The 24,005-nt window shown below is 38.7% G+C and overlaps 1 protein-coding gene across 1 annotated transcript; it reads right to left on the bottom strand.

Moving 5' to 3' along the window:
- Window positions 1–10,597: 10,597 nt before the first annotated feature.
- On the bottom strand, window positions 10,598–23,316 carry pomgnt2 (protein O-linked mannose N-acetylglucosaminyltransferase 2 (beta 1,4-)). Its single transcript, XM_036585547.1, has 2 exons — window positions 22,966–23,316; window positions 10,598–14,713 (listed from the first exon to the last, which is right to left on the bottom strand). The coding sequence occupies exon 2, from the start codon at window positions 14,676–14,678 to the stop codon at window positions 12,918–12,920; it is 1,761 nt and encodes a 586-aa protein (XP_036441440.1). The 5' UTR covers window positions 14,679–14,713; window positions 22,966–23,316; the 3' UTR covers window positions 10,598–12,917.
- Between the last annotated feature and the right edge of the window lie 689 nt (window positions 23,317–24,005).

Here is a 24,005-nt window from a genome sequence, read left to right as displayed (position 1 = left end):
GCCAGAAAGTTCACTGTGTGTTCTGCTTCCAATCAGACCACTTCCTTTTTAGCTCAACACTTAACAACACTCAGAGTGCGCAAATCTGTAACACCTGAAAATGCTGGCTAATACTGGCTTTGGGATGAATAAATGTCTTATTTTCATATGCTTAAAAGGGAAAGATGGTGTTTTGAACAGTGAATTCCCTCACAGATCAAAATGTGAAAAAAACTTATCTGAAGTAAAAGTAAAGGTGTCTACCCAATAGCTCCACCAAAGAGAGGCTGTTATTATTAAAGAAACACACAACAATTGTGAGATCATTAAAAGCTGTGTAGTCTGATCAACAATGTTGCTTAAGGAGGGCTGAAGTATGCTTCTGAACACTTGGGGGTTCTAAGAGACATCCTACTTTATTTTTCTGTGTTCTAAAAATGTTGTTAGTAAGCAAACTTTGACCTATTCCTGTTATGCAAAACAACAGTTAGCAAAGCTAACAGATTGCCTTTCTCAGTGCGCTGTACTCAGTGGTGAGGACTAGACGTACCATCCAGTAGGGGTGGGCGATAATGGTAAAAATATTATAATGTGATACTTCAAGACATTTTCATGATACACAATATTCATCACATTATTTTACTGATATTTATTAAATAAGAACAGACAAAATAGAACAACGGTCATATATTAAAACTACTATAATAATAATAATAATGAACCTAAAACTGTAATGATTTTTATTTAGTGTATCACAAACTACACTGCACTAAATCCAATTAAACTGGCCTGAGTGTGCTCACTTTGTAATAAAACATGTAGTTAGTTATCCACAATATGCTCAGAAAAGTGTGTTTTGACAAAAAAAAGATATCATTATTACGATAAAATATTCAGTCATATTGCCCACAACTACTGAATACTTTTGGACATACAGTGTATATATACCTTTATAGAATATTATGTATAGTACCTTAGGTACTATAGGCTTGCTCAGATCAGACACAGCTCACTCTGTCTGGTCGTACTGCAAGCAGAAGGCACATAGAAAGGTTCAGCTTCACCAAATTCTACTGTTATCAAGTCAAGGTTTGCTTGAAGCTTATATAGATAGAGTTAGACTGTTTGAGAGTAGAGGCAAAAATCTTATATCTCGACAGGACATGATATGTCCAGAAAAGCATATTGTATTGTATTGTGACATAATTTATCATGAGCTCAGCTCTAACACCCAGGCCATTTTTATCCTCAAACATCATTTATCATGCCAGACGATGAGTTGTTTAAAGGGGACTTAAATTTTTTAAAAAATGTGTGCATAATTTAATGGTTAAGATGTAGACAAAGTAATTCAGAGTGGTTTACTGTGAAGACAGAGTTGTTCACAGTGGTAGTGATAGGAACCAGACATCTGGCATGTTTAATGCCTCTAAAAGCTCTCTCGCAAAAAGCTACTACCTATGCCTGAGACATTGTTTTACAATAGTTTTGAGATGAGCTTTTAGCCTAAAACATATTTTTTAAAATACATTCATGGTGGTGAGGTACTATCACCATTACATAAAACACGTGTAGGTTCACTAGTTCTTTTAGTTAGAAAACAAAATGGTTATATTTGTGTTGTAGACATTACAACCCCTGGTTTCTATCACCACCACTGATGGTAGGTCGGTACGTTTATCGACAATGAACCATTTCACATCAAACCACACTGGATGACTTTGTTTATATCACAACAATTAAATTATGCAGATATTTATGAAAAAAAAAATCTGTGAAATTCCCTTTTAACATGATGATCTGCCATTATGGGATTTTCTGAAATCATTCCTTGTGCACCTCATGCCCTGGATTAATTTACAAACCTGGAACAGTTGGCGTTTAGTTGTTATTACATTGCAAATCCAATGACTTTTTTCTAAAGTTCAGTGTAATAAAAGTCAGTCTAATAAAAAAGGTCAGTGTAAGAAAAGTGCATGTTATTCGAAGTACATATAGAACATTGTTTAAACTAGTAGAGTATGAGAGCAGATGAGAACAGCATGTACACTACTTCTACCGCATAGTAAGAAACAGCAGATATATGAGAAAACAGAGGTTTTCTATTCCCACTATACCTTTTGCAAAATAAATACATACTTACAGTGTAAAAAAGTTATAAGAAACCTAAGACTGTGTTAGTCAGAGGGTAGAATGTTCTAATGCTGAAGGAAAAAGTGGGTTTCATAGCCAGTACACTGCAACCCGGTACAGACTCATTGCCCTCACTTCACTGGGGAAAGAATGAACTAATTCCAGTGCAAATGCCAGGCCTGTAGGCACAACCGAGTGTTGACTGACTGAAATCAACCACTCAACTGGCAGAGATGTTGCTCTCTTGTTAGCAAAAATGTTATATCCTCTACAGGGAACAAACTTAAATGTGGGATTTGTCTGCAAATTTTAGTGCACAATTTCTTTTTATTTGGATATATTGGAAAAAAAAAAATATATAATATAAATCAAGAAAACTTTTGCATAGGACACATTTTATGTTTTTTTTTTTTCCCAGTATGTTAAATACAGCAAAATAAACAATAATTATGTATTAAAAAGAAATGGGTTCTCTGTGGAGGATGTGTACTTATTTTCACCATTAAACAATGTTTTGTGGTGAATTTACAACACATCGGAAAAATAAAGCCTGTGCAAAAGTTCTGGTATGGATTAATTTTCTTTCCCAATATATTAAACTAATGGCAAACACAAAATTGCAGAAAAGTGCCCCATTTAGGTTTGTCCCCTATAGAGGAAGTGTTAACATATTTTCACTTAGAAAATCATCAAAACTAACTTCAAACAAAATCAACAACTAAGAAATGATTTGTCCAGGGGTGTTCAAAGTTTTGTATACGACTGTAAATACACTATTCCTTTTAACACTGAACCATAACCCTTCAGAATCTCATCCTAGAATAGAATAGACGACAGAGTCTCACCTGCACTAATGATTTGTGCTGTAATATTGCAGGTGTAACTGAATCTATGGCAGTTGTCAAGTTACTCCTCAGTAGTGCTGGCTCTAGAATAGTCATAGCTCGGTGACTTAGCTGTTTTCACAACATATTCCTGTCTCCTTGCAGCTATAATTTATTTAAGATAAGGATATCTTATTATCCTCTCCTGAGACCCCTTCAACAGCAGCACAGCACAGCTGCCTCATAGCCTTCATGCACAAACTCAGTGCTCAGTGGATGTAGGACTCGCATTAGATTCAACAAAATGTGTTATTTAGGTGGAATATTAGAAAAAACATATTAGAACTTGGACTTCACTCACAGAAAACAGTGTTTGAGCAGTTTTTCGTAGAGCTGTAGCCACTGTTTGCAGTGTTATAAAGTGATCCTCATCCTCGTTTATCCACATTAGATTAAGCAAGAATGATATGTTCAAAATGAAAAGCTGAAAACTGTGTTTTATAGGGACTATTTGAATTTGAGTGTTTGCTGCTCTGCTTTTGGCTTCTCACCAAACAAAAATTAATCTAACATTTGAGAATATCTGCAGCTCATTTCTTGAGTTGCTGTGATTCGCTGTTCTGTCTTGCTCACAGCTTTAGCATATATTACAGGCTAGAAGAGGCTAAATATATCCATGGAAGTTAACAGGCACAAGGACATTGTGTTACTAACACAAACTGCAGCTCCTAGTACCTTAACATTTCATCTCACCCTACGTATTTGACAACAGAGGCACTATCTCAATTGAATGTAGCTTCTGCTGGCCCTCTCTCGAGCCTCGTGGAAGCTTCTTCTAATTTAGCATTCATGGAAACACACCTCACTTGGCAGGTATTGGGGACCCTGTGTGTTTCCTCTTTAATGGTATTAATTAAGTGTTGATGTTTAATTAAGCATGAAGCTCAATTAGGCTACAGACCACAGAGAGGCTCAAGATAAAATGTCAGCTTTGGTTCATTTACCACTCTCACAAAAGGCCTTCAGCCCTGAAGAAGTACTGAACTTTGGAGTTATATTCTAACAGTATAGACTAACACGACTGACAACAGGTGCAACCTCAGTCTCATCCTCACCTGGTGGGCAAAGACATTAATTTATGATTGAGTTTATAAGCCTTTAATCTTAGTTTGATCTAAAATTGCATTTTGAATGTAGCAATGTCTGCCATGAGCAGGCATGTCTGGGATTTTTATGAGGGCGATTTTCATCTGGTATCAAGAAAAAGGCTTTCAAGTAGGGGTGGGTGGGTCAGTACTGAAGTATCAATGTTACTGTTACTGTTTCTTTTTAAGAATTACTGCTCACATTTAAGTATCGATAATAAGTTTTTTCTTTGACCAGTCATGTTACTATGTTTTAAATTAAACTGAATGTGTACCTGATGCTGAAAAAAAAAATTATAACAAATTAGCAGACAAGCTTAAATACCTCTTTGCCCATATTCAGAAACAGGCTTTTATTTTTGGATTTTACTGAAAAAACTGTAATATTACATACAAATACAAATTTAAGAATATGTTACCTGGATTCCACTTGAATAAATAGTCGTGGGCTGGAGGTTAGGGAACCAGCCTTGTGACTGGAAGGTCGCCGGTTCGATCCCCTCAGCTGACAGTATGTGACTGAAGTTCCCTTGAGCAAGGCACCTAACCCCCAACTGCTCCCCGGGTGCCGTGGATAGGGCTGCCCACCGCTCCGGGCAAGTGTGCTTGCTGCCCCCTAGTGTGTGTGTGTGTGTTCACTAGTGTGTATGTGGTGTTTCACTGCACGGATGGGTTAAATGCAGAGGTCTAATTCCGATGTGTTCATTTCATTTCATTCAATAAAAGTTTCAAATGTCAGTGTTTAAGCTAGAGCTTGGAATTAACACCAAAAAATGAATATACACCACCTCTAGTTTGGTGCTAACATATCATAAGGAATCCCTTAGATTCCCTATACAGCTTTGCAATATGCTAGTCGTGGTAATTGGATAAAAAGGCTATTTACAAAGTGAATTGCAAGGTTTCAGTGTTAAATATATAAACATACAAAAGTTACATGTAATAAAAACAATTCAAACAAGTACTGTTAGAAATTAATCCATCTATATAAAATGTCTTACAAGTTCTGTAACAGTTTACCTTATCATATTAAATTTAGTATTTGGACACAAAAGGGTTAAAAATGTAATTTAATAAAATAAATAAAGCATTGCTTGACCAGATTCTGACATCCGTGGCACCAAAGTGCCTGTGTGCACATACATTCACACATCGCGTTGCACTATAGCAGCTACCCGCTCACAGATGCCCGTCAGTTGTGGAAGTGTATCCGAGCTTCGGCCTCCAGTGTGCTGCTGCTGCAGTGACGCTAATGACTGAGTCCTTAAGGTCCTCACCTTGGAGTGTTGCCATGACGATCCACAGTGTGCTCAAGGCTCGCTCTCAGCTCTGTTGTAATGATGTGATTGACAGCTCCCACTTGAGACTGTCGTCTCAGGTGTGGCGCAGACGCAGCCGCAGACGCAGAAGAGCCTATGTTTTGCCTGGCTGCTCTCTCTGCTCCTCTGAGAGTGTAATGACAATTTGTGCCATGAGCTCTCCTGCATCAAAAGCTCACTTTAGATATGGATTTATCTGCTTGATAATACAATGATGGATATAGTGACTAGTCTTCTGTACACATTTACTACATTTACCTGCCTTAGTCAAATTTAGTGTTCCTCACCTGCACAAACCATGCCAAACACATTTTTAAGCCAATTATAAGACAATGAGCCAGACTGTTTCACACCTAATTAACTCTTGTAATCCTAAGTGTATATTAGACAGTAAAATTAAACTAAAGAATAAATGGTAGAAAAGAGATTTGAAATTTCATTGTCTGTACGCCTTTCTGCTCTCTCTGAAACTATCCTAGGAAGGGCAAAACCACATGATTTTGCGTTGAACATGTGAAAGTGCTTGACTGAAAGAGTCAATGAGACATAACCCCAACTTCAAATGCAGGGAGCTTAACCTTGCCCCCTTCTTCTCACAGCTGGGTTATTTTTGCAAACATAAAGGCCAATTAGTGACTCAGAGTTGCCTTTGGAGAAAGAGAATACTGCTGTCAATGTGCTGTACAAAGCCCAAAGAACATTCTTTGAATGCTAAGTCTGGGCATTAGACTCCAGCTTAAAGCCCACTGCAAAGATAACATAGGACTTTTAGTTTTAGTCTAAAGTTGCACGTTCTTGTATGGTTGAAGAGGTTTCATATGTCACATTGTATGCCATATTAGATATAATTAGTGCTCAACACTGAAAGAATTAGCATTATCGACTGTCGGGTCGGATTTCATGGGACTTTTTCGGACCACATCGTGTGGTGTTACATATTAACATCACACGCAGTCGTAAAGAAGGGTAATGGGTCTGACATAGAACCGACGTTACAAAATGTTTTCTTGCATGTTGTGTGCAATTACACATTTCTACCAGTGTGGTCTCCAAATCTCTACAACTCACATAGTGCAGCTTTAAGCGAGACCAGCACAAATGACAGCAGTAATTTTGCATAAACCTAAGGAGTCCTGCTGGTGACATCCCATATAAATTAAAATAATGCGTGGCCACAACTTAGTAAGATGTGGGAACGAAATAATTAAGTTGTGATCATGACTTAGGAAGGCATGGGGACAAGATCCTAATGCATGGCCATGACTTCGTAAGGTACGGGAATGAGATAATTAAGTCTTGACCACAGCTTAATAAGGCACAATCTCATTCCCACGCCTTACTAAGTAATGGCCACACATTAGGATCCTGTTCCCATGCGTTTATACAGCATGGCCACTCATTATTTTTATTTATATGGGATGTCACCAGCAGGGCTCCATATAAACCATCAATTTCAATTCACTGAATTTTTTGTAGTACATCTGTCAATATTAAAATAAATTTTCTACTAAGCCCAACCTTTAGAATATGTTCTGTAAAGCGAGCTGGTTATACCTCTAGGTGGGCAACATGCTGTTCAGTTCTATACATGTACAGAAGTGAAAGTCCAGATCCGAAAAATGAGCTTAACGTTCATGTTAAGAGATAGACATGCGTCAAACACCAATGATATTTAATACAGTGGACATGATACAGAAGACTGAAACAGACAGGTTAGTGGTGTAGGCAGCATGTATAAAAAAGAGTAGTAAATTCTGAGTGGAGCTTAATTCATATTCTTCAAGTATGTTTGTGTTGGCAACTGGAATGTGGACAAACCAAATGGACTTTATATATGTATGCCCTCTTCATTCTTAATTTGAGTGGCCTGGGCTGGTACATGCTCCTAGATTAGACAAAAAAGAAAAGTAAGAGGTACTAACAAAGCCAATTCATTTGAGTCTTGTGGAAAATGAAAAGGAAAGTTAAATGGAACACCCAATGAGTACATCACAGCTGCACTCCATCTAAGACCCAGTGCACTCAGCAGAATACTCAGAAACTTCTACTGACATCTGTCTTGTGTTCAAACCAGAGCATGAACCAGTTATGGAAATATGCAAATGTAGCAGGGGAATCGTCCAAAGGCTCATCCAGTCAGAGAGAGAGGGAGGGAGAAGGAAACAAAATCACCTGGCTGGTTAACTGGTTGGTTAAGATTAAGAAATAAAGTGAAAAATAAAGTATGAGATAAAACAAATTTATGAAGTACTGGAGAGAATAAAACCTTTATATAAAGGACAGTTCACAAATTCACAAGGAAGTCCTGGGTTAGTAGACAGGTTAAATGTATTTTCAGAGCCAATGGAACAAAAGCATTACTACCTACACAATCGGAATTCAATACATACTTTTCGACCTGTGCATCCAAGCAAGCTACTATCTGTCTCATGCTGATCCACTTATAGAAGTGTTAAAGACTCCAAATACAGCTTATAAGTTAACTATCTGTAATGAACAAGTTAAAACTAAAATTCAACACTGTCACTAGACCTGATGAGATTGCTGCTAGCATATTAAGCTATTCTGCACCACTGATTGTATAACCACTGGCACACATCTTTAAACTGATGACACACTGATTGCAACTGGGGAGACTTGTTTTGTTCCTCTTCTTACACAGACAATGTGAGTAATACATTCCCCTTCTCACTGTTAGAATAATATCTCACAATGCCACCTCAGTCCAGGAAATTCACTGTGAATCAAATCTTAGATGCTTTACTTTAATATGAGACAGGTAAATGCTTTGAATACCATACTGAGCCTTGTTTACCTCTGCAAGGTCAAGCATAGGGACCAAGGGAATGCGAAATAGCCCTGAAGAAAGTAATTTAAAAGGGCCCATATCCTACAGTTTTCATCAAAACAGTCATAATTCATTTTATATGACCATTTCCAACCTCTCTTTATCTCTTAGAATTAAACAGGCTGTTTTTATTACTAAGACTTGTATATGTGAATGAGCTCTGTTCTGATTGGCTGCTCTGCATTGTGTCTCATTCAAAAGTCTGGACTGAAACAGTCCTTATAACTTCAGTGTGAATAGGTGGAGCTAAACTGCTACAGGCTGAATGGGCTGACATATGTACAGTCATATGCAAAAGTTTGTACACCCCTGGTCAAATTATGTTTTGTTTTCTAAATGAAAATAAGTTATATGTCCTTTACAGAAAACCCAATTTAAAATTGCATTTTCAGTAATATTTTAGTGCACAATTTCTATATATTTGTAAAATGTAACATATTGAAAAAAAAAACATATAACTTTGGCACAGGGCACATTTTATGTTTTATGTTTTCCCAATATGTTAAATTCAGTACATACACAGTAATCGTGCATTAAAATGTTTAGAAGTGTGTTCTCTGTAGAGGGTGTGTTAACTTATTTTCACTTAGAAAATCAGCACAGCATGTCATTTGACCAGGGGCACCCAAACTTTTGAATGTATGTAAATACATTGTTTTTGTGACATCATAAAAACAATGAATTCGAAATGGGCTGTTGTTTCAGCTTAGTTTCCATATTGGACTGTATGGACTGGAGAGTAAGCAGTATATGTTTGGAACTTTTGAATAATGTTTACATATTACATTCGACTCTTTTATTACACTTTTTCCATTTATGAGCCCTTTCAAAGCTGATGATCACTGAATCAGATGACCTGCTTCATGCAGTCTCTCAAAACTTTTCTAAGCAGATTCAGACATTTGTATATCTACTGCAGAATATTTGGTGGTTAATGACAAAAAAATACAGAACAGACAGCCGCTTTTTACATCTAAAGGATCCAGTCAACAGAGTCGTTGAAAATTCTCCTGTTAAACTTCATAAAACGGAACGACTGCACTGCCGCTCATATCTGCAAACTAAAACTGTCAAAACTGAAACCAATCAAATGTGATAAGCCTTAGTAACAAACTGTCTCAGGGAGCTCAATTAGCACTTACACATAACTGTTGAACAAAATGTGAAGAAAAAAATAAAAAGTTTGAGACTCTCTCATTTAAAGAGCCTGTCCACTCTGAAAGTGCACACACAAGATGATTTATCAGTATTACACAAGATTTCAACATAGGTTTCCAGAGATTACTGATCCTGAATGTTGATCTCATTGTAATGAACTCAAAAGTTCATAAAAACCATATTATGATTTCAATAAACCCTTCAATCATAATGTCATAAATGGTAGAATAAATATTTATAGCAAGACCTTCTTCATGCTGCAACATATTTTGGGTACTGAGCTCAGTTTTTTAAGCAGCCACTGCATCACTGCAGCCAGGACCATATTCTTTAGAGAAGCATCAGAGTAAAAAATCAGATCTCATATTCTAAGCCAGGAGAAAATAGCACACAGAGATGAGAGTAGGACATCAGGAGATAAAGATGGAGCAAGCACCTGAGAGAGCACGGAACAGCAGCTTCAGGTTCCAACACACTTCTCTAAAAATAGAATTTAATAACGAGCAAAGACGGAGTACAAAACAAAACATTTTATTGTTCTAAGCACATCTACTCAGCGTCCAGACTTCCAAATACTTTATAGAGTTACGTCATGCCCACTGTACCATCTTTCAGTGATCTTCATGCTTTGATGCTTCAGCAAACCAGTACCCAAATGATATGTCAACCTTCTGCATATAATAAACGAGTCAGTAGTCTGTAAAGGGTTACAGTCTATTTCAGAAATTACTCAGTGAAACAATAAAATGAAAGACGAACAGAGCAATTAAAACCTATTACAGTACAAAAAAGGAACAGTATTACATTACACACAGCAGGGAGTAAAAACAGTGAGGAAAACTTCAATAAAACAATTGGTTTTAAGTTGTATCTTAACTCAAACGGATGGGAGGAAGAAAATTATGCTGTGAGATCATGACATATAATGTTGAATCTGAAAGTGGTAGACACAGTGCTAACACAGTCATACGCAAAAGGTTTGGGCACCCCAGGCCAAACGTTTTGTCATGTTTCTTGATTTTCTAAATAAAAATAAGTCAACACATCCTCTACAGAGAACACACCTCTGCATGTTTTAACGCGCAATTACTCTTTCTTTGCTGCATTTAACATACTGGGAAAATAAATAAAAAGAAATTGTGCACTAAAATTAGCCAAAGACACAAAATTTAAGTTCACTGTAGAGGATGTGTAACTTCTTTTCACTTAGAAAATCCACAAAACGTGTCATTTGACCAGGGGTGTTTAAACTTTTGCATATAGCTGTATATAGGGCCTTCTCTTCTTTTTCATACACTGACAACATGAGTATTACAGTCTTCCTGTTAAAGTACTAACTCATAATACCACCCTCATCCAGGAAACGAGAACTATGAATTAACCTTGAATGTTCTGATTTAATATGAGATCCGTAAATGCTCTGAATACCATCTCAAGCCTTATTTACCTCCTCAGAGCCCAAACATAGGGTAGTTAGCGCTACTGAATTACATTTCCTCTTTCTTTGATTACAGACATTAGACCTTACATCTATTTCATATTAGACTCTGCATGGATTAATTATCCTCATCTTACACATGAATATAATTAGCATGTAATTATGTCAATCAAAACACTGGTTATGCTAATAGAGGGTTAAGCTGAGGTCTCGTCTTAATGAAGCACAATCTAAACAAGTGCCCACTTTTATCAGATCGATTGCAGACGTCTCCAAATTGCAGGAGTCAAAGTAAAAGGACAATGTTCATAATTTACGGCAACGATTGTCAGAGAAATTCATGTTCACTGGTCTTGCTTAACTGTTCCATCCTTAAAGGGGAATTCCAACAACTGTCCAAAATTTCAACATACTTACATAATAGTTAAGATGTAGCCAGTCATTCAGAGTAGTTTCATGTAAAAAAAGCCATTCTAGAGAAACTTACTAAGTCAAAACAGTACACAACAGTTGTGATAGGAACCAGACGTCTGAAGCATTTAATGCCTTTAAAAGCTACCTCACAGAAACCTATTACACGAAATGGTTATGAATACACTGTCTGATGCCTGAGACATTGTTTGTAAAATACATTTATGGTGGACAGGTACATGCAAGATATTGTAAGGCAAAATAGTCCCAAATAACAACTTATTTTTTCAAAAATACTATCTTACCATATCTTATCATTATCAACATTACATATAAAAACTCGGAAGACAGGTGTAGATTCACAAACTGCTTTAAATAGTACACATACTGTGTTGTGGATGTCACGACCCCTGGTACCTATCACCACCACTGTATCCAAATCAAAGTTGGTAGGTTTCTCTACAAATGCACCATTTCACATAAAACCATTCTATGTGATTCTGTTTACATCTCAATGACTCAATTACACTGAATCAGTGGAAATCCCCTTTAACAATCAGTCCCCATGATGGAGAAACTGGAATACAATGACTGGAATAAGTCATGTTTTTACCTTAGAAACAAGAAAGAACTTACAAAGAGCATAAGAGAAAAGACAAAGCCCTTGAGTACTGATGCTGAACTATACAATGACATAAATGGGGTGTTGATAACACATTAAATAATGTACAGCAGTACAAAGTAAACAGTGACTGATTCTATTACAGTTTACATGCAACTCTTATTCTTAGCAAGCCAAACTACAGCACTGTCTCTGTTAGCTACTTATTTGTGTCTTCCATTTCAATGTGCAATGTCATGGTTACTTGACTCAGCTTTTCTTTCCTAAGTATTGGACATCTTTTATTTAATGTACAGCAAGTCTAACCTTGCCCATTGGCAAACGTTTCACCAGCAAAGCAGTTGAGCATGAAATAAATGCTTTTAGCATAAAATGGCAAAAAATACAAACATCAGCACTGAACAAAGTAATAACCAGTACAACACATACACGAAAAGGACGAGTGGGAGAAAGACATATTTTTAAGTCCACTTTGGTTTTTTTTGTACTAATTTGGATGCAAATGTACCTAATATTAAGCTATCCAATCAGAAAAGGCATTGTAATGACTATGCAAAACATTGTTCAATCACAAAGTCACATAAAACCCATCACTGTAAAAATTAACAAAATCACTTGTGCCAAAAAGTATGAAACCTTTAAGTATCTATCAACACACACACGCACACCCACACACAAACATGTACACTGTAATCTCAACAGGAGCAGACATCTCTGACTAATAAATAAAAATAAATTACCTTACACATTACTCATTTCTTATAAATAAAATCTGAATTGAAAACGTTTCTCTAGAAGCACTTTAAATCCACGTCAAAGCTGGAGACGTCTTCTGAGAGGGTCTGGTTTGGCAGTTCAGTAGTCTGAATTATCTTTAGACCTCCTCAGCACAAATGTTCTTTAATCTCACTGACTGCAGTAATGCTCCACCGCATGTTTCAAAATGCAGAAAGGTCTGTTTTTTTTCCACTGGAACATCCAACTTCACAGCACTTCAGCATTTCCCTGACTCTGGTGATCAAAGTGTGAGCTTAACTGAGTCAAGTTTTACATATAAGAACATCTGCAAATGGTCCCAAAAGGTTCTTGTTAAAGATGCAGCGCACCCATACTAGATATGTGGTAAAGGGCTTAATGTTTTCTGAGAAGGTGTAGTTTTGATGAGGAAGAATATAAGGCATGTAAGTGTTCTCCCCCTGCTCCTGGATCCACACTTCATATTTTACCTCCCTCACCTTCAGGTACTTGAGGTTCCAAGGGATCTGCCACGACACAGCAAGTTTTGCTTCATTGGTTGCCTGCACTGATGTTTGACATTTGGGTTCTCGGACTCGACCGGGATGTACTGTGCTGATAGGTTTAGACTTTTTCAAATTAGGCTTGACTTTTAGACCTTCTCTAAGGACCTCCAGAAAGGACGGAATGTCCACGATTGTGTCTTGATAAATGCGGAAAAGCCACTCAGGGTTACGGCAGCAGAGATGTCTTGGTACCTCCTTGCTGGCTAAGATACGTTCCTGCTCCTCCTTTTCCAAGTGAGTGATGCCTCCCTGGTCCCAAGGGCGGTCAGGATAGGCCACAGAATTCTCCTCAATGTTGTTTCTCCATGCTACATACTGCAGATCCATTCCTGGCAAGGATGCCAGGGTTTTGTACGGAGTATACTGTTCTGGGTTGACTGCATATGGGAAAAGCTCTATCACAGCAGCTCCTCGTGGCAGGAACATGGAAGTTATCAGCTGGGCTCCATGCATGCTGATCAACATGGATGCCCCACTAATAACCTGGACTATGCTATCAAATGTCTGGTCCTCCAAGGACACAGTGACTGTCCTCATTTTGAACTCTTGAGCTAAAGCAAGGATCAACTCTGCCTCATTGAGTATAAGCCTGTTAGAAGCACGACTAAAAACGACTATATAATTATCGTCCTCCGGCCTCTGCTCTTGTGTGATATTCAGCCTTCCCATCATGAACGAGGCAAACTGACGGATCTCATTCCCAGACACCAAAATGTTGGCTTTGGGACCTTGGGGCTGTACAAAGCCATACTGGTACCAAGTGGTCATCTTTGACAATCCCACATAAGATTTGGTGAAGCACATCAGCTTGCCAAAGTTCCGCAAGTGGTCTTTAAGTAGTGGTTGCTTGCTGCTAAGCAGACGATAGAGATCAAAATGGGCCCCCTCTCCCCACCCTTCCATAAAGACCAGCCTGGCTTCATCGTCCAAGTCTGAGTACTGCTGCATGGTGTAGAACATGGGTAGAAGATCATCGTGGAAGATGTGCATCAGGTTATCAGGGTTGAAGCGATTGAGAATCAGGGTGACATCTGGCACAAACACAGGCTTCGGCATATACTTCAGTGCAGCTGCAGGCAATTCCAAGAAGTTAAAATACTGAGTGTTATGGTCCTCGACAGAGGACAAGTCCAGCAGAGCTGGCTGGAAGCGACGAGACCCCAAATTGGGGAGCATGACTGAGGCATTGCTGTGGAAGAAGATGAACTCCTCAGCCTCAGTACAGTAGCAAAGATAGTCGAAGCGGCAGATGCGGTCAGTGTGCATCTTTCCTGTGCAGACCATTCTGGTGCCCTGCTCCTGCAGCGCCAGTAGGGCAGCATGGTAATCGATGCGCACCTGCGATAGCTCCTGGGACTGCCGTGTGAGCTGCAGCTCCTCCTCGAGTTGGGTCATGTGCTCGCTTAGCCGAACGTACTTCCATAGCAGCGCCGCCACTACCGACACCAGCAGGCCGTTCAGCACTGCCGGCAGGTTCATTCTACAGCCTAAAGCACGCATTGCAGCAGAACGCTGGCACCTCACTCATACTCCACCTGGACCAGGTAAAGACAAAACAATCAGTTATGAACATTAAATACTGATGCATATTATATCAGAAACAACCAATTTAATTCATATTCATGTAATAATTATAAACTTAATTTATCTAGTACTCTTCATTAGTTATCTCTAGTTATCTCTATTACAAATCTTACAGTGCTTTACAGTAGGCCGGGAAAATAGGGCAATGTAACTGGATATTAACAATGATTGACAAGTAAGCCAGCCAATGCTTTAAAAGCGATAATCAGACATTCCTACAGACATCTACAGCTGAATTCCAGAGCAACTAATTTGGAAAACTTCTTTTTTGTAACATATAAGGCATGTTGACATGGATCTGGAACTCACTGCTCACGGATAGCTGTCTGGAGTTTCTCCAGCAGGAACACTTTTGCACACAAGTTGCTTTTGTGTATGTAATTTAAAGAGAAGAAACAGCCATAAACCACAATGATCTGATGGATGCATGTGTTTGCAGTAACAATTCTGAAGACAAGAGGTGAAATAGTTTATTACCAAAAGATTATTTTGGTAATCTTTGGTATGATTACACACTACACTATTTAACATGTGATTTCCATATTCCAATTTTATTAAATCAGTTAATGTTAAAAAACATTATATAAAGACTGCAAAAAATATAGAACATACAGACTGCATAGACATATTGGTCTAAGATGCAGTGGACCAGGTTTGTGTATTTGTGGGGAGTTGGGGGTTATAATTAATAATCCTGATTTTTTTTTTTTAAAGGAAATATACTGCTAATTAATTTTAGACATCACCCAGGTCTATTTTACGCAGGATTGCTGTCCAACTACCCCCCCAAAAAAAAATTCTCTCCATTTTTAATTTTTTTTTTACACATCATTTCAACATAGCAGCTGTCCTTTAAATCATATGAAAATGTCATGATGTATAGACCAATAGAAATGCTGTAAATTTACCTGAAATAAAATTTCTTTACAATAACTTACATTAAAACTTTAGAAAATTGATGCCTTCTTCTGTAAAGTTACTATGTTGGCGAGATGTTTTGAGAAGATGAGATGAAATACCATGGCCTAGTTGAAATAACAGTATTACAAACAGAAGAAGAAATATACCTCACCAGACAAAAATACATTTGAGGCATCAGTTTTGCCATCATCTTTAATTCTCTAGAAGCAGAACACCCTAATAGTTCTTACCAGTCAGAAAGCATTCTGACTCCGAGGCTGGACTCCATTTTCACTCTGTCGTATCTATTTCCTCTCGATACTGGGTTACGGAAAGGAAGGACCGCTGGCTTAACCTCTCATCTCAACATCTGATTTTCTGAGCTACTGCCATTCTCAAATAGCCATCAGAGCCGTGCAACATTTCCAGCAGCCAGATACACACACAGTCACTCACGCTCACTACTTTAGTCCAACATTGCATCTCTCTGAGTGTCCTCAGCTGCCTTTAGTGCACGAAAAAGGGGCTGCCTTCTTTGAGAGAACAGAGATGCCCTATGGGCCAGTGCTATAATCTTCCAGTCTGTGACTCTGCACACTCCATAGCCCTCTGGAAGAAACAAGTTAGAGTGAAAAAACTCCAAGGTCCTGTTTCAGCTCTCTCCTCATCTCCTCTCTTTTTCACAGAGCACACAGCTCCAAACGTACTGCACCACAGTGTTCACACACTGTACCAGAATGTATAGAACTTTGTGTGAACAAGTAAAAGTGTCACTGAGAACTGTCCAAATTATTGCACATGCCACGTTTACTATTTTACTTGTTTTTATTTTATAAGTTAACCAAATCTAAAGTAACTATGTATTAACATTTGCAGAAAAATGTTATAGTCTGCTACAGAGGTAGCTTCAAAAAACAAAAACAAAACATAATTTGGTCATGGGTTCTCAAACTTTTGCATACAGTTGTATGAGCATTGTTTAATTATGAATTTAAAAATATGGCAACAATTGTAGCTGTTAACTTTGACAAGTTCATTTTGATAAATCTGCTTGTTAAGTTCTCTCCCTGGTCAAAACAACACAGCAGTTTTTAAACACTTTCCAAAGATTGTATGTAACTGAATGCCAAGATTCACTGGTCAACTGTAAATGTGATGATGATTATATAGGATTTTACACATGGTATTAATATGCTTTTTATGTAATACAACCTAGATTTTCACTCATCTAGTTGCACTGTGTAAAAAATATCAGCCAGAGGAACTTGGCCACTTTTAATCACTATTTGGCTTGGTCAGCCATTCTGCTTTTTGACTAGAAACTGATATATGTCTATTTAAGCATGATTACAGAAACCCAAGATCATTTCAAGACATTTATGAGGCTATAAAACCTTACAACATGAAGTAAGAATATACACTGTTTTTGTAAGGGCCCACAGGTCCAACTCGCATGTTGCTAGTTGTACAACCCATTGCTTGTTCATTTGGTGCAACCACATTTGAGCAGACATGCCCTATATTCCTTGGCCAGCTACAGGTAGTCTGTGATGGACATCAGATAATTAAGGATGATCATTACTAATAAAAGAGAGAAGATAAGGATAGAAATTACTTCTGAGTGAAATGGGCCAAACTACTCCTTGCTCTCTCCTCTAATAATCCCATACTCCATCTCTCCTGGGAAATGTCACTTTAAGCTGTCAGGCATGATAGAAAGAGAAACATTCTGATGGATGTCAAAAGTGACAGTCTTTTGCTGCATTTTTCTGTTGCTGGATCCAACCGACAGAACTCATTTCCTACTGCAAAGACTAGATACAAAAAGCTTTTAACAGCTGACACTACTGCTCAGCACAAGTGGTAAATGCTTAGAATGAAACTGCAAAACTGTTCAGCTTCAGTGAAAATACTAACATCTCGTTTGCACATTCTAGATCCGAATGGAACAGCCCACACTTGGCCAGCTCTTGGACAAGAAATGCTAATTTTACCATATGATGCAAAGGGCAAATATCGCTCAATGTCATTTTTATCCGCAGAGTGTCAGATGCTGTTGAGACTCCGGCAGTATTACCCTCCAGTCGGCCAGGACAAGGACAGCAGCAGCAATCCCCCTCACTGAACAGGCAAATCCGGAGGGATGCACGCACGGTCAGTGCCAAGTAATGAGCCCCTGAAAAATGTCAACTGGGTAGTGAAATTAGCTAACGATGCCTTGGTGGCACTGTCTTAGGCTAACATGATTGTTTAAGGATGAAACCATGGTGGTTCCTGCTTTTGAGGAGAAGATTTTGTGGGTATATAAAACTGAAGTTGTACTCAGTCCAAATCACTTAACACCGAAAACATGTCCCTAGTGGCACTATACTAAAACAGACAAGGACAAGCTTCAGAATTTTTCATTCAGTGGTCTTCATGACTTTCAAAATAACCATCAGGTGTGTTTTCTTTTAGCATACTGATCAGCAGTGGAAGGTCATTCCTTTTAAATTCTTCAAATGTTTTAAATTGTTCCAGTGAAAAACATGAGTCACTCCTAATAACTATGCAACTGAATTTGCAGCATAATTAGTAAATCATTATATATAATTTACAAAGATAGGGTAAGAACAGTTTCTGTGTGAAAAAGCAACTCCTAATGAAATCACCACATTAGAAGAGTGCCAGGATGATTTTAAGAAAACACATTTAGTCATAGGCTCCAGCTGAGACAGTTTCTCATTTAGGCTATTTTTGTCTAAAGTAATATTTACACCCGACTCCCACAATATTCAACATGTCTCTCCTGGGATTTATCCACCCACAACGCATCAGAGCCAGCCTGCCTACACTATTCCATTACCGAATATGCCAAAAACCTTCTTCTGAATTTAACTGCACATTATCAAAAAAACCCTAACAATTAAAACTAGGAGTTTTGCTCACAGTAGGGCACAAAAGATTCATCATTTTGTGTCAACAAACATCATCACGATTTAAATTGCGGTTGCAGTATCGGTCATAAAAATCACAAGTAGATATTTTACCCAAATCGTTCAGTCCTAGCTCACAATCCTTAAAGAGACAAACTTACAGAAACGTGTTATGCCCACAAAAATGTAATAAACTGTTGCATGCAAAACTTTGGATACCCCTGGTCAAGTTGCATGTTTAGTAGATTTTCTGAGTGAAAGTATGTACACATCCTCTACAGTGAACACGCTTAAATATGACATTTTCCTACACGTTTGAATGTGCAATCCCTTTCTTTGCTGAGTTGAACATATTTGAAAAATTAAACATAAAATATAAAATGCGCCATAACGCTAGCACAGGTCACATTTCATGTTGTATTTCCCAGTATGTTAAACTCAGCAAATAAACAGCAACGGTGCATTCAAATGTGCAGAGGTGTGTTCTCTGTAGAGGATGTGTTAACTTACTTTCACTTAGAGAATCAACAAAATGTAATTTAACCAGAGGTGCCCAAACTTTCACATATGACTGTATAAGCCTACTTTATCAATCACTGCAATTACTATTTTGATGTCCTGTTTTCAAGTATCCTTCTCAATAACTGCCACAGATATGATGCAGAGTTATTCATCCAAACTGAAGCTTATTTTAGTGTTCGGGGGCTCCCGTATCCCACTGCCTCTGCTTAACAGCTACACAAATGTATTTGCAAGCTGCACCTGAAAACATTCATGAGCCCATTCTGCGGTGCACTGATGCCTCTGCATCCTGCAGATGTCACATTTAATTGAACATGTATACTGACAGCTATAAGTGATACTGAAGTAAAAGCCTCGGAGAGAATGTTAAATGAGCTCAGGATGGAAGAGAAAATCATCTGGAAGGTTTACATACTAAAAAATTATTTCTTTTTCCTGTTTCACAGCTTTCATTATCTTTGCGCTGGTCAGAATGTCTCTTAGGCATTGCTAAAGAGGGCAGTGACTGTCTGTTCTGGCCTATTTCAGTTGGACTATGCGCATTGTGTGACACATCATACCTGTGCTATGTCTCAAGCAATGGCTAAACCACATGTTCATACCTCACTCATACATGCAGTGCCTAACCAGTTTAATCATTCAAGGGGCAAAATGTAAATACTACCGTGTGATATCTATCAGACTATTTGTTATTCATCACCCAAGCTATAAATCCAGGACCTTAACATTTACATTTACATAAAGCTTGACTATATAAATGTAGTCAGTCTTTTATCCAAAGGAAAAATCTTTAATATCTATTCCCAGCACTGAGCCAGGCAAACATATTAAAGATACATTGATGCGAGTAAATTTGCACTAATTTGCTAAAGACACTAAAGACTCTTTGAGGAGTTAGTGCCAAGAGACCCAGCTCTACTGGAGTCATTCAGACAGAATTCTCTGTGCTTTAGTGACGCTCATATAGGAAGAGGAGGGCATGTCCTTGAAACGCTCTCCTTCATTCTCTCCGTATGAATGGAGAGTTAAAGGAAGGGATGACATCAGCGTAGCGAGGGAATCAAAGGCTCCAGGTGTGTGTTTGTGTGTGTGTTTGTGTGTTTGGCCTGGCTGACAGGCCTCCCCTGGCTCTGTGGTATACAGCTGTGTTGTTTGCTGTGTGGATGATAAGCACCACAATGATGGGGGAAGGCAGCCTAGTGCTTCCAATGCATTTTAATCAGGCTCCTGGAAAGACACTGCGCTCAGTCTTTCACTGGCTCTCCTCCCTGATGTGTCCCTTAAGGATAACTGAGGAGATTCCCCCTGCTCAGTTCCAGCCCAATTCCCCAACCACCCCCCACCCCAATCCACAAACAGCTCATAGGCTGAGAACACATATTATGCCTCCCTTGCCCACCACCTTATCGTCTGTCCCTTCAACCATTCAGAACATGCCGATTTTCCCAGTCATGATGTGTCAGCATCTTTTATTCAGGATTCAAATTGGGAACAGTTGACAATAGTTAAAATAGGCACTTCAGAGCCAGAGCATTTAACATAAATCTACATAAGTGGCAACTTTTGCCTTCAGTGACTGAAATACTCACCTGAATCACAATATGTTATGTGAAATAATGTCAGTTATAGAACTTTAAAATGTACATATGTAATTTCACATGTATGGCATTATTTTGGGACACTTTTGTGGGAAAGGAGCAAAAATCTTGAATATGGGAGCAGTTTTTCCCCTGGTTATTACTGATACAGCTCTATATTACCTATAAAGCTACTCTATTTTAAATTTACGTAGCACAACCAACACTGTTCAACAGTTACCTTGAAAAGTTTCCTAAAATTATTCTTTCTTACTGTTTCACAATCTTATTTTTTAATTTCAGTCGATGGCAATAGCAGCAAGCACATAAGCTCTTAAGTGAAATGACAGACTTATCAATGATATCAAATATATTTCTGTTATATTCATTTATGATTTTACACACTAAGGTCAGTGAGTAGACCAATAGAATAAACAAGCACAATAATACAAGTTAACTAATTTCATAACGCCCCCTCCAAAATAATAGCTGCAGTGATAAGTGATTAGCATTTAAATACTTTCATCATCCATATGACCTGAAAATAGAGCACTGCAGCATAAGAAAGGTTGTATCTAAATCCATTATGGGCCACCGATACCACTTTCTGAGGGGTTACAGGCAACGCTCCAACTGACGACTGCAGGCTATGAAAGAGTCAGTCTGGCCCAGCACCCCTTACTTCCCCAGAGACGGATGAGGAATGGGGCTGAGGCAGTCTTCCAGCAGGGGTTACAAGAAACAATGTCACTGAGCCTCCCAAAGAAAAGACCCTACGTAGGACTACAGCACTGAGGTGGAGGAAAGCAAAATGATAACACACCACTGTAGTCGTAATGTGGCCAAATGCAAGCGGGTAGGAATACAGTCCAACAGAAACAATATCAGATTTAAAAATATACTATCTTGTATACATTATGATCTAATCCAACATTAGAGTAGCTACATAAAACCTAGCAATGTTCGTATGGACAATAATTGGTCTATAATATGCACCATATCAGTGTCTTTGGTGTGTAGTGTGATATATTAAATCACCCTACTGTTTAGAGAAACATCTAATTTCATAAACTATGCATGGAACATAAATACTATACAATCCTTTAATGTATCACATGGTCTTGCGCTGAGAACTAATAATCAAATCACACTATTTGCCCGTTGGTAAAAATGAACTATATGGTATGCAAACATATCAGCTATTAGTGCTACTTCCTTGGGATAGAACTTATCACGTAAGTACAGAAGCAATTTTTCAGTTGGAAAGGGTATACTGTGATCAATGCTTGTCTGTTCAACAAGAGGTACATTCAATAAGAACAGGACAATGATGAGTTTTAATAAATGTAGAACGGTGAGTTTTTTTTAATGCTTTCTGACCACAAACAGCCCAAACTCTGTCCCTTTATCTGATCTATATTTTTATCTTGCGTTATTTGAGATTAGCAGATATTGCTGCCATGTCTAGTCAGTTTGACTAGTGTAGCCTTTAGTGCGCTGCCAGATAACATCTTGCTGGGCACACTAGAGGAAAAATCCAATTTCCCCAAGTTACTGACAGTTCACTCAATGTACCTTATTCCTTTATACACCTTTTTGCTCATGCTTTGACTTCACCAGGTTGTACTACGGACATGTGGACACGCTGCACACAGCACTGCTGACACATTTGTAATGTTTCTTTCTATTATTCTGCTGAAAACTCTGAAAAAGGCTGTTTGCATTTATTTCTGCTACAATGAAAATAATAATAATAATAATAATAATAATAATAATAGTAACACCAATACCAAAACAACAACAATAATAATAATACTTATTATTGTTGTTGTTTTTGTCATCATCTCACGGTAGGTCCTCAACAGACTGTATCACTGCTCTGCTCTGTATGAAGACATCCTGTACTGAGGTCAGCTGTAAGCTTTAAACGAATATATTGATTGATATTTCTTTTACATTTTAGCCGGTACACTGCACAGAATGAGAGACAATCCTTACAGGTCAGTCAGTCGACACAACAAGTATACAGACAGAACTGTGAAGTGGACACAGTGAACTCATCTTTTCCATTATTAAAAGCCAGTGGACAGGGGTGATAAGCATCTTCCTGGCTCGTAGTTAACAGTCTAACAGCCTGATACTGAGGAGATGCACTATGTTGAGCCTATAGCTACTATAGCTACCCGTTCCCTCCTTTCTCTCATGTGAAATGAGCCGGTGGAAAACTTTTCTCACAAGTTCACGAACAGAAAGACGCAAATGCAGCCAGTCAGTTAATGCCATACTTACCGGACTGTAGGTGCACCTGGACGGGAAAACGAGGCTCGAAGTGATTGCGGCTAACGTTGCTTCAGTAAAAGCTCTGCACGGTCCTCTCTCTCTCTTTCTGTGTGTGTGTCTCTCTCTCTCTCTCCCTGCGCGGCGCGGCTCGCTTGAGTGGACCACGCCAGCTGGGGAGTCTGGAGCCGAGCAAGCGCGTCTCGATTTCAGCTTTATACACTTTGCGAAGTCTCCATCCATGAACTACACAGTGACTGAAAGCGTTGTGTGACAGTCCTGCTACAGAGATAAATCCTGCCCCTGCTCTGTGTTTCTGTACAGAGCTGAGCCAGTCCAGCTGAACCAGCAGTCTCCACCCACAACACACGGCGATCTCGCACCAGGATCTCGCGATATCTCTTCGTGATCTCTTGCTCTGCTCTATCGCTATCGGAATACGTACTTACGCCCTCGTTTTCGCCGGTAGTATGTACTACTTCTCTCTTTACCTAAAACCGCAAAAAGAACACTACAGGCAAAAAGGAAAATTTAATCATGTCTACATCTGTTGTAAACATGCTTACTCGCATCCTATAGCAGTCCATAGTCCGTACAGTATGACTTTCCTCTAGAAAGACTAGGAAAACCCCATACTGATTATGGATCTTGAATGTGGGAGGGCCTGCTACAGGGTGGATTTTTTCTGTTTTAAAATGGATTTTGTTGTTGCTGTTATTTGATAAATGCAGAAGGAAGGAAAGCAGCTGATTCAGTGAGAATACACTGAGGAACAAACCAATAAGGACATCCATTAAAAGTTGGACAGTGTGTAAAATGCCAATAAACACTGAAAACAAATTAGTACCTTTTGTTTGACCTGTGGGGTGGCACGGTGGCGCAGTGGGTAGCGCTGTCGCCTCACAGCAAGAATGGCCTGGGTTCGATTCCCGGCCGGGCGACCAGGGTTGTTTCTGTGTGGAGTTTGCCTGTTCTCCCTGTGTCTGCGTGGGTTTCCTCCCACAGTCCAAAGACATGCTGTCAGGCCAATTGGACATGCTGAACTGCCCCTA

This window comes from Colossoma macropomum, unplaced genomic scaffold (genome assembly GCF_904425465.1).
Source record: "Colossoma macropomum unplaced genomic scaffold, Colossoma_macropomum, whole genome shotgun sequence".
In the NCBI taxonomy this organism is placed as follows: domain Eukaryota; kingdom Metazoa; phylum Chordata; class Actinopteri; order Characiformes; family Serrasalmidae; genus Colossoma; species Colossoma macropomum.
The sequence above is the reverse complement of the archived record's forward strand: the minus strand, read 5'-3'. Positions and strand labels throughout refer to the sequence as shown.

Excerpts from the sequence above, each read along its gene's own strand:
- pomgnt2 (XM_036585547.1), bottom strand. The coding sequence starts at position 14,678 with ATGCGTGCTTTAGGCTGTAGAATGAACCTGCCGGCAGTGCTGAACGGC.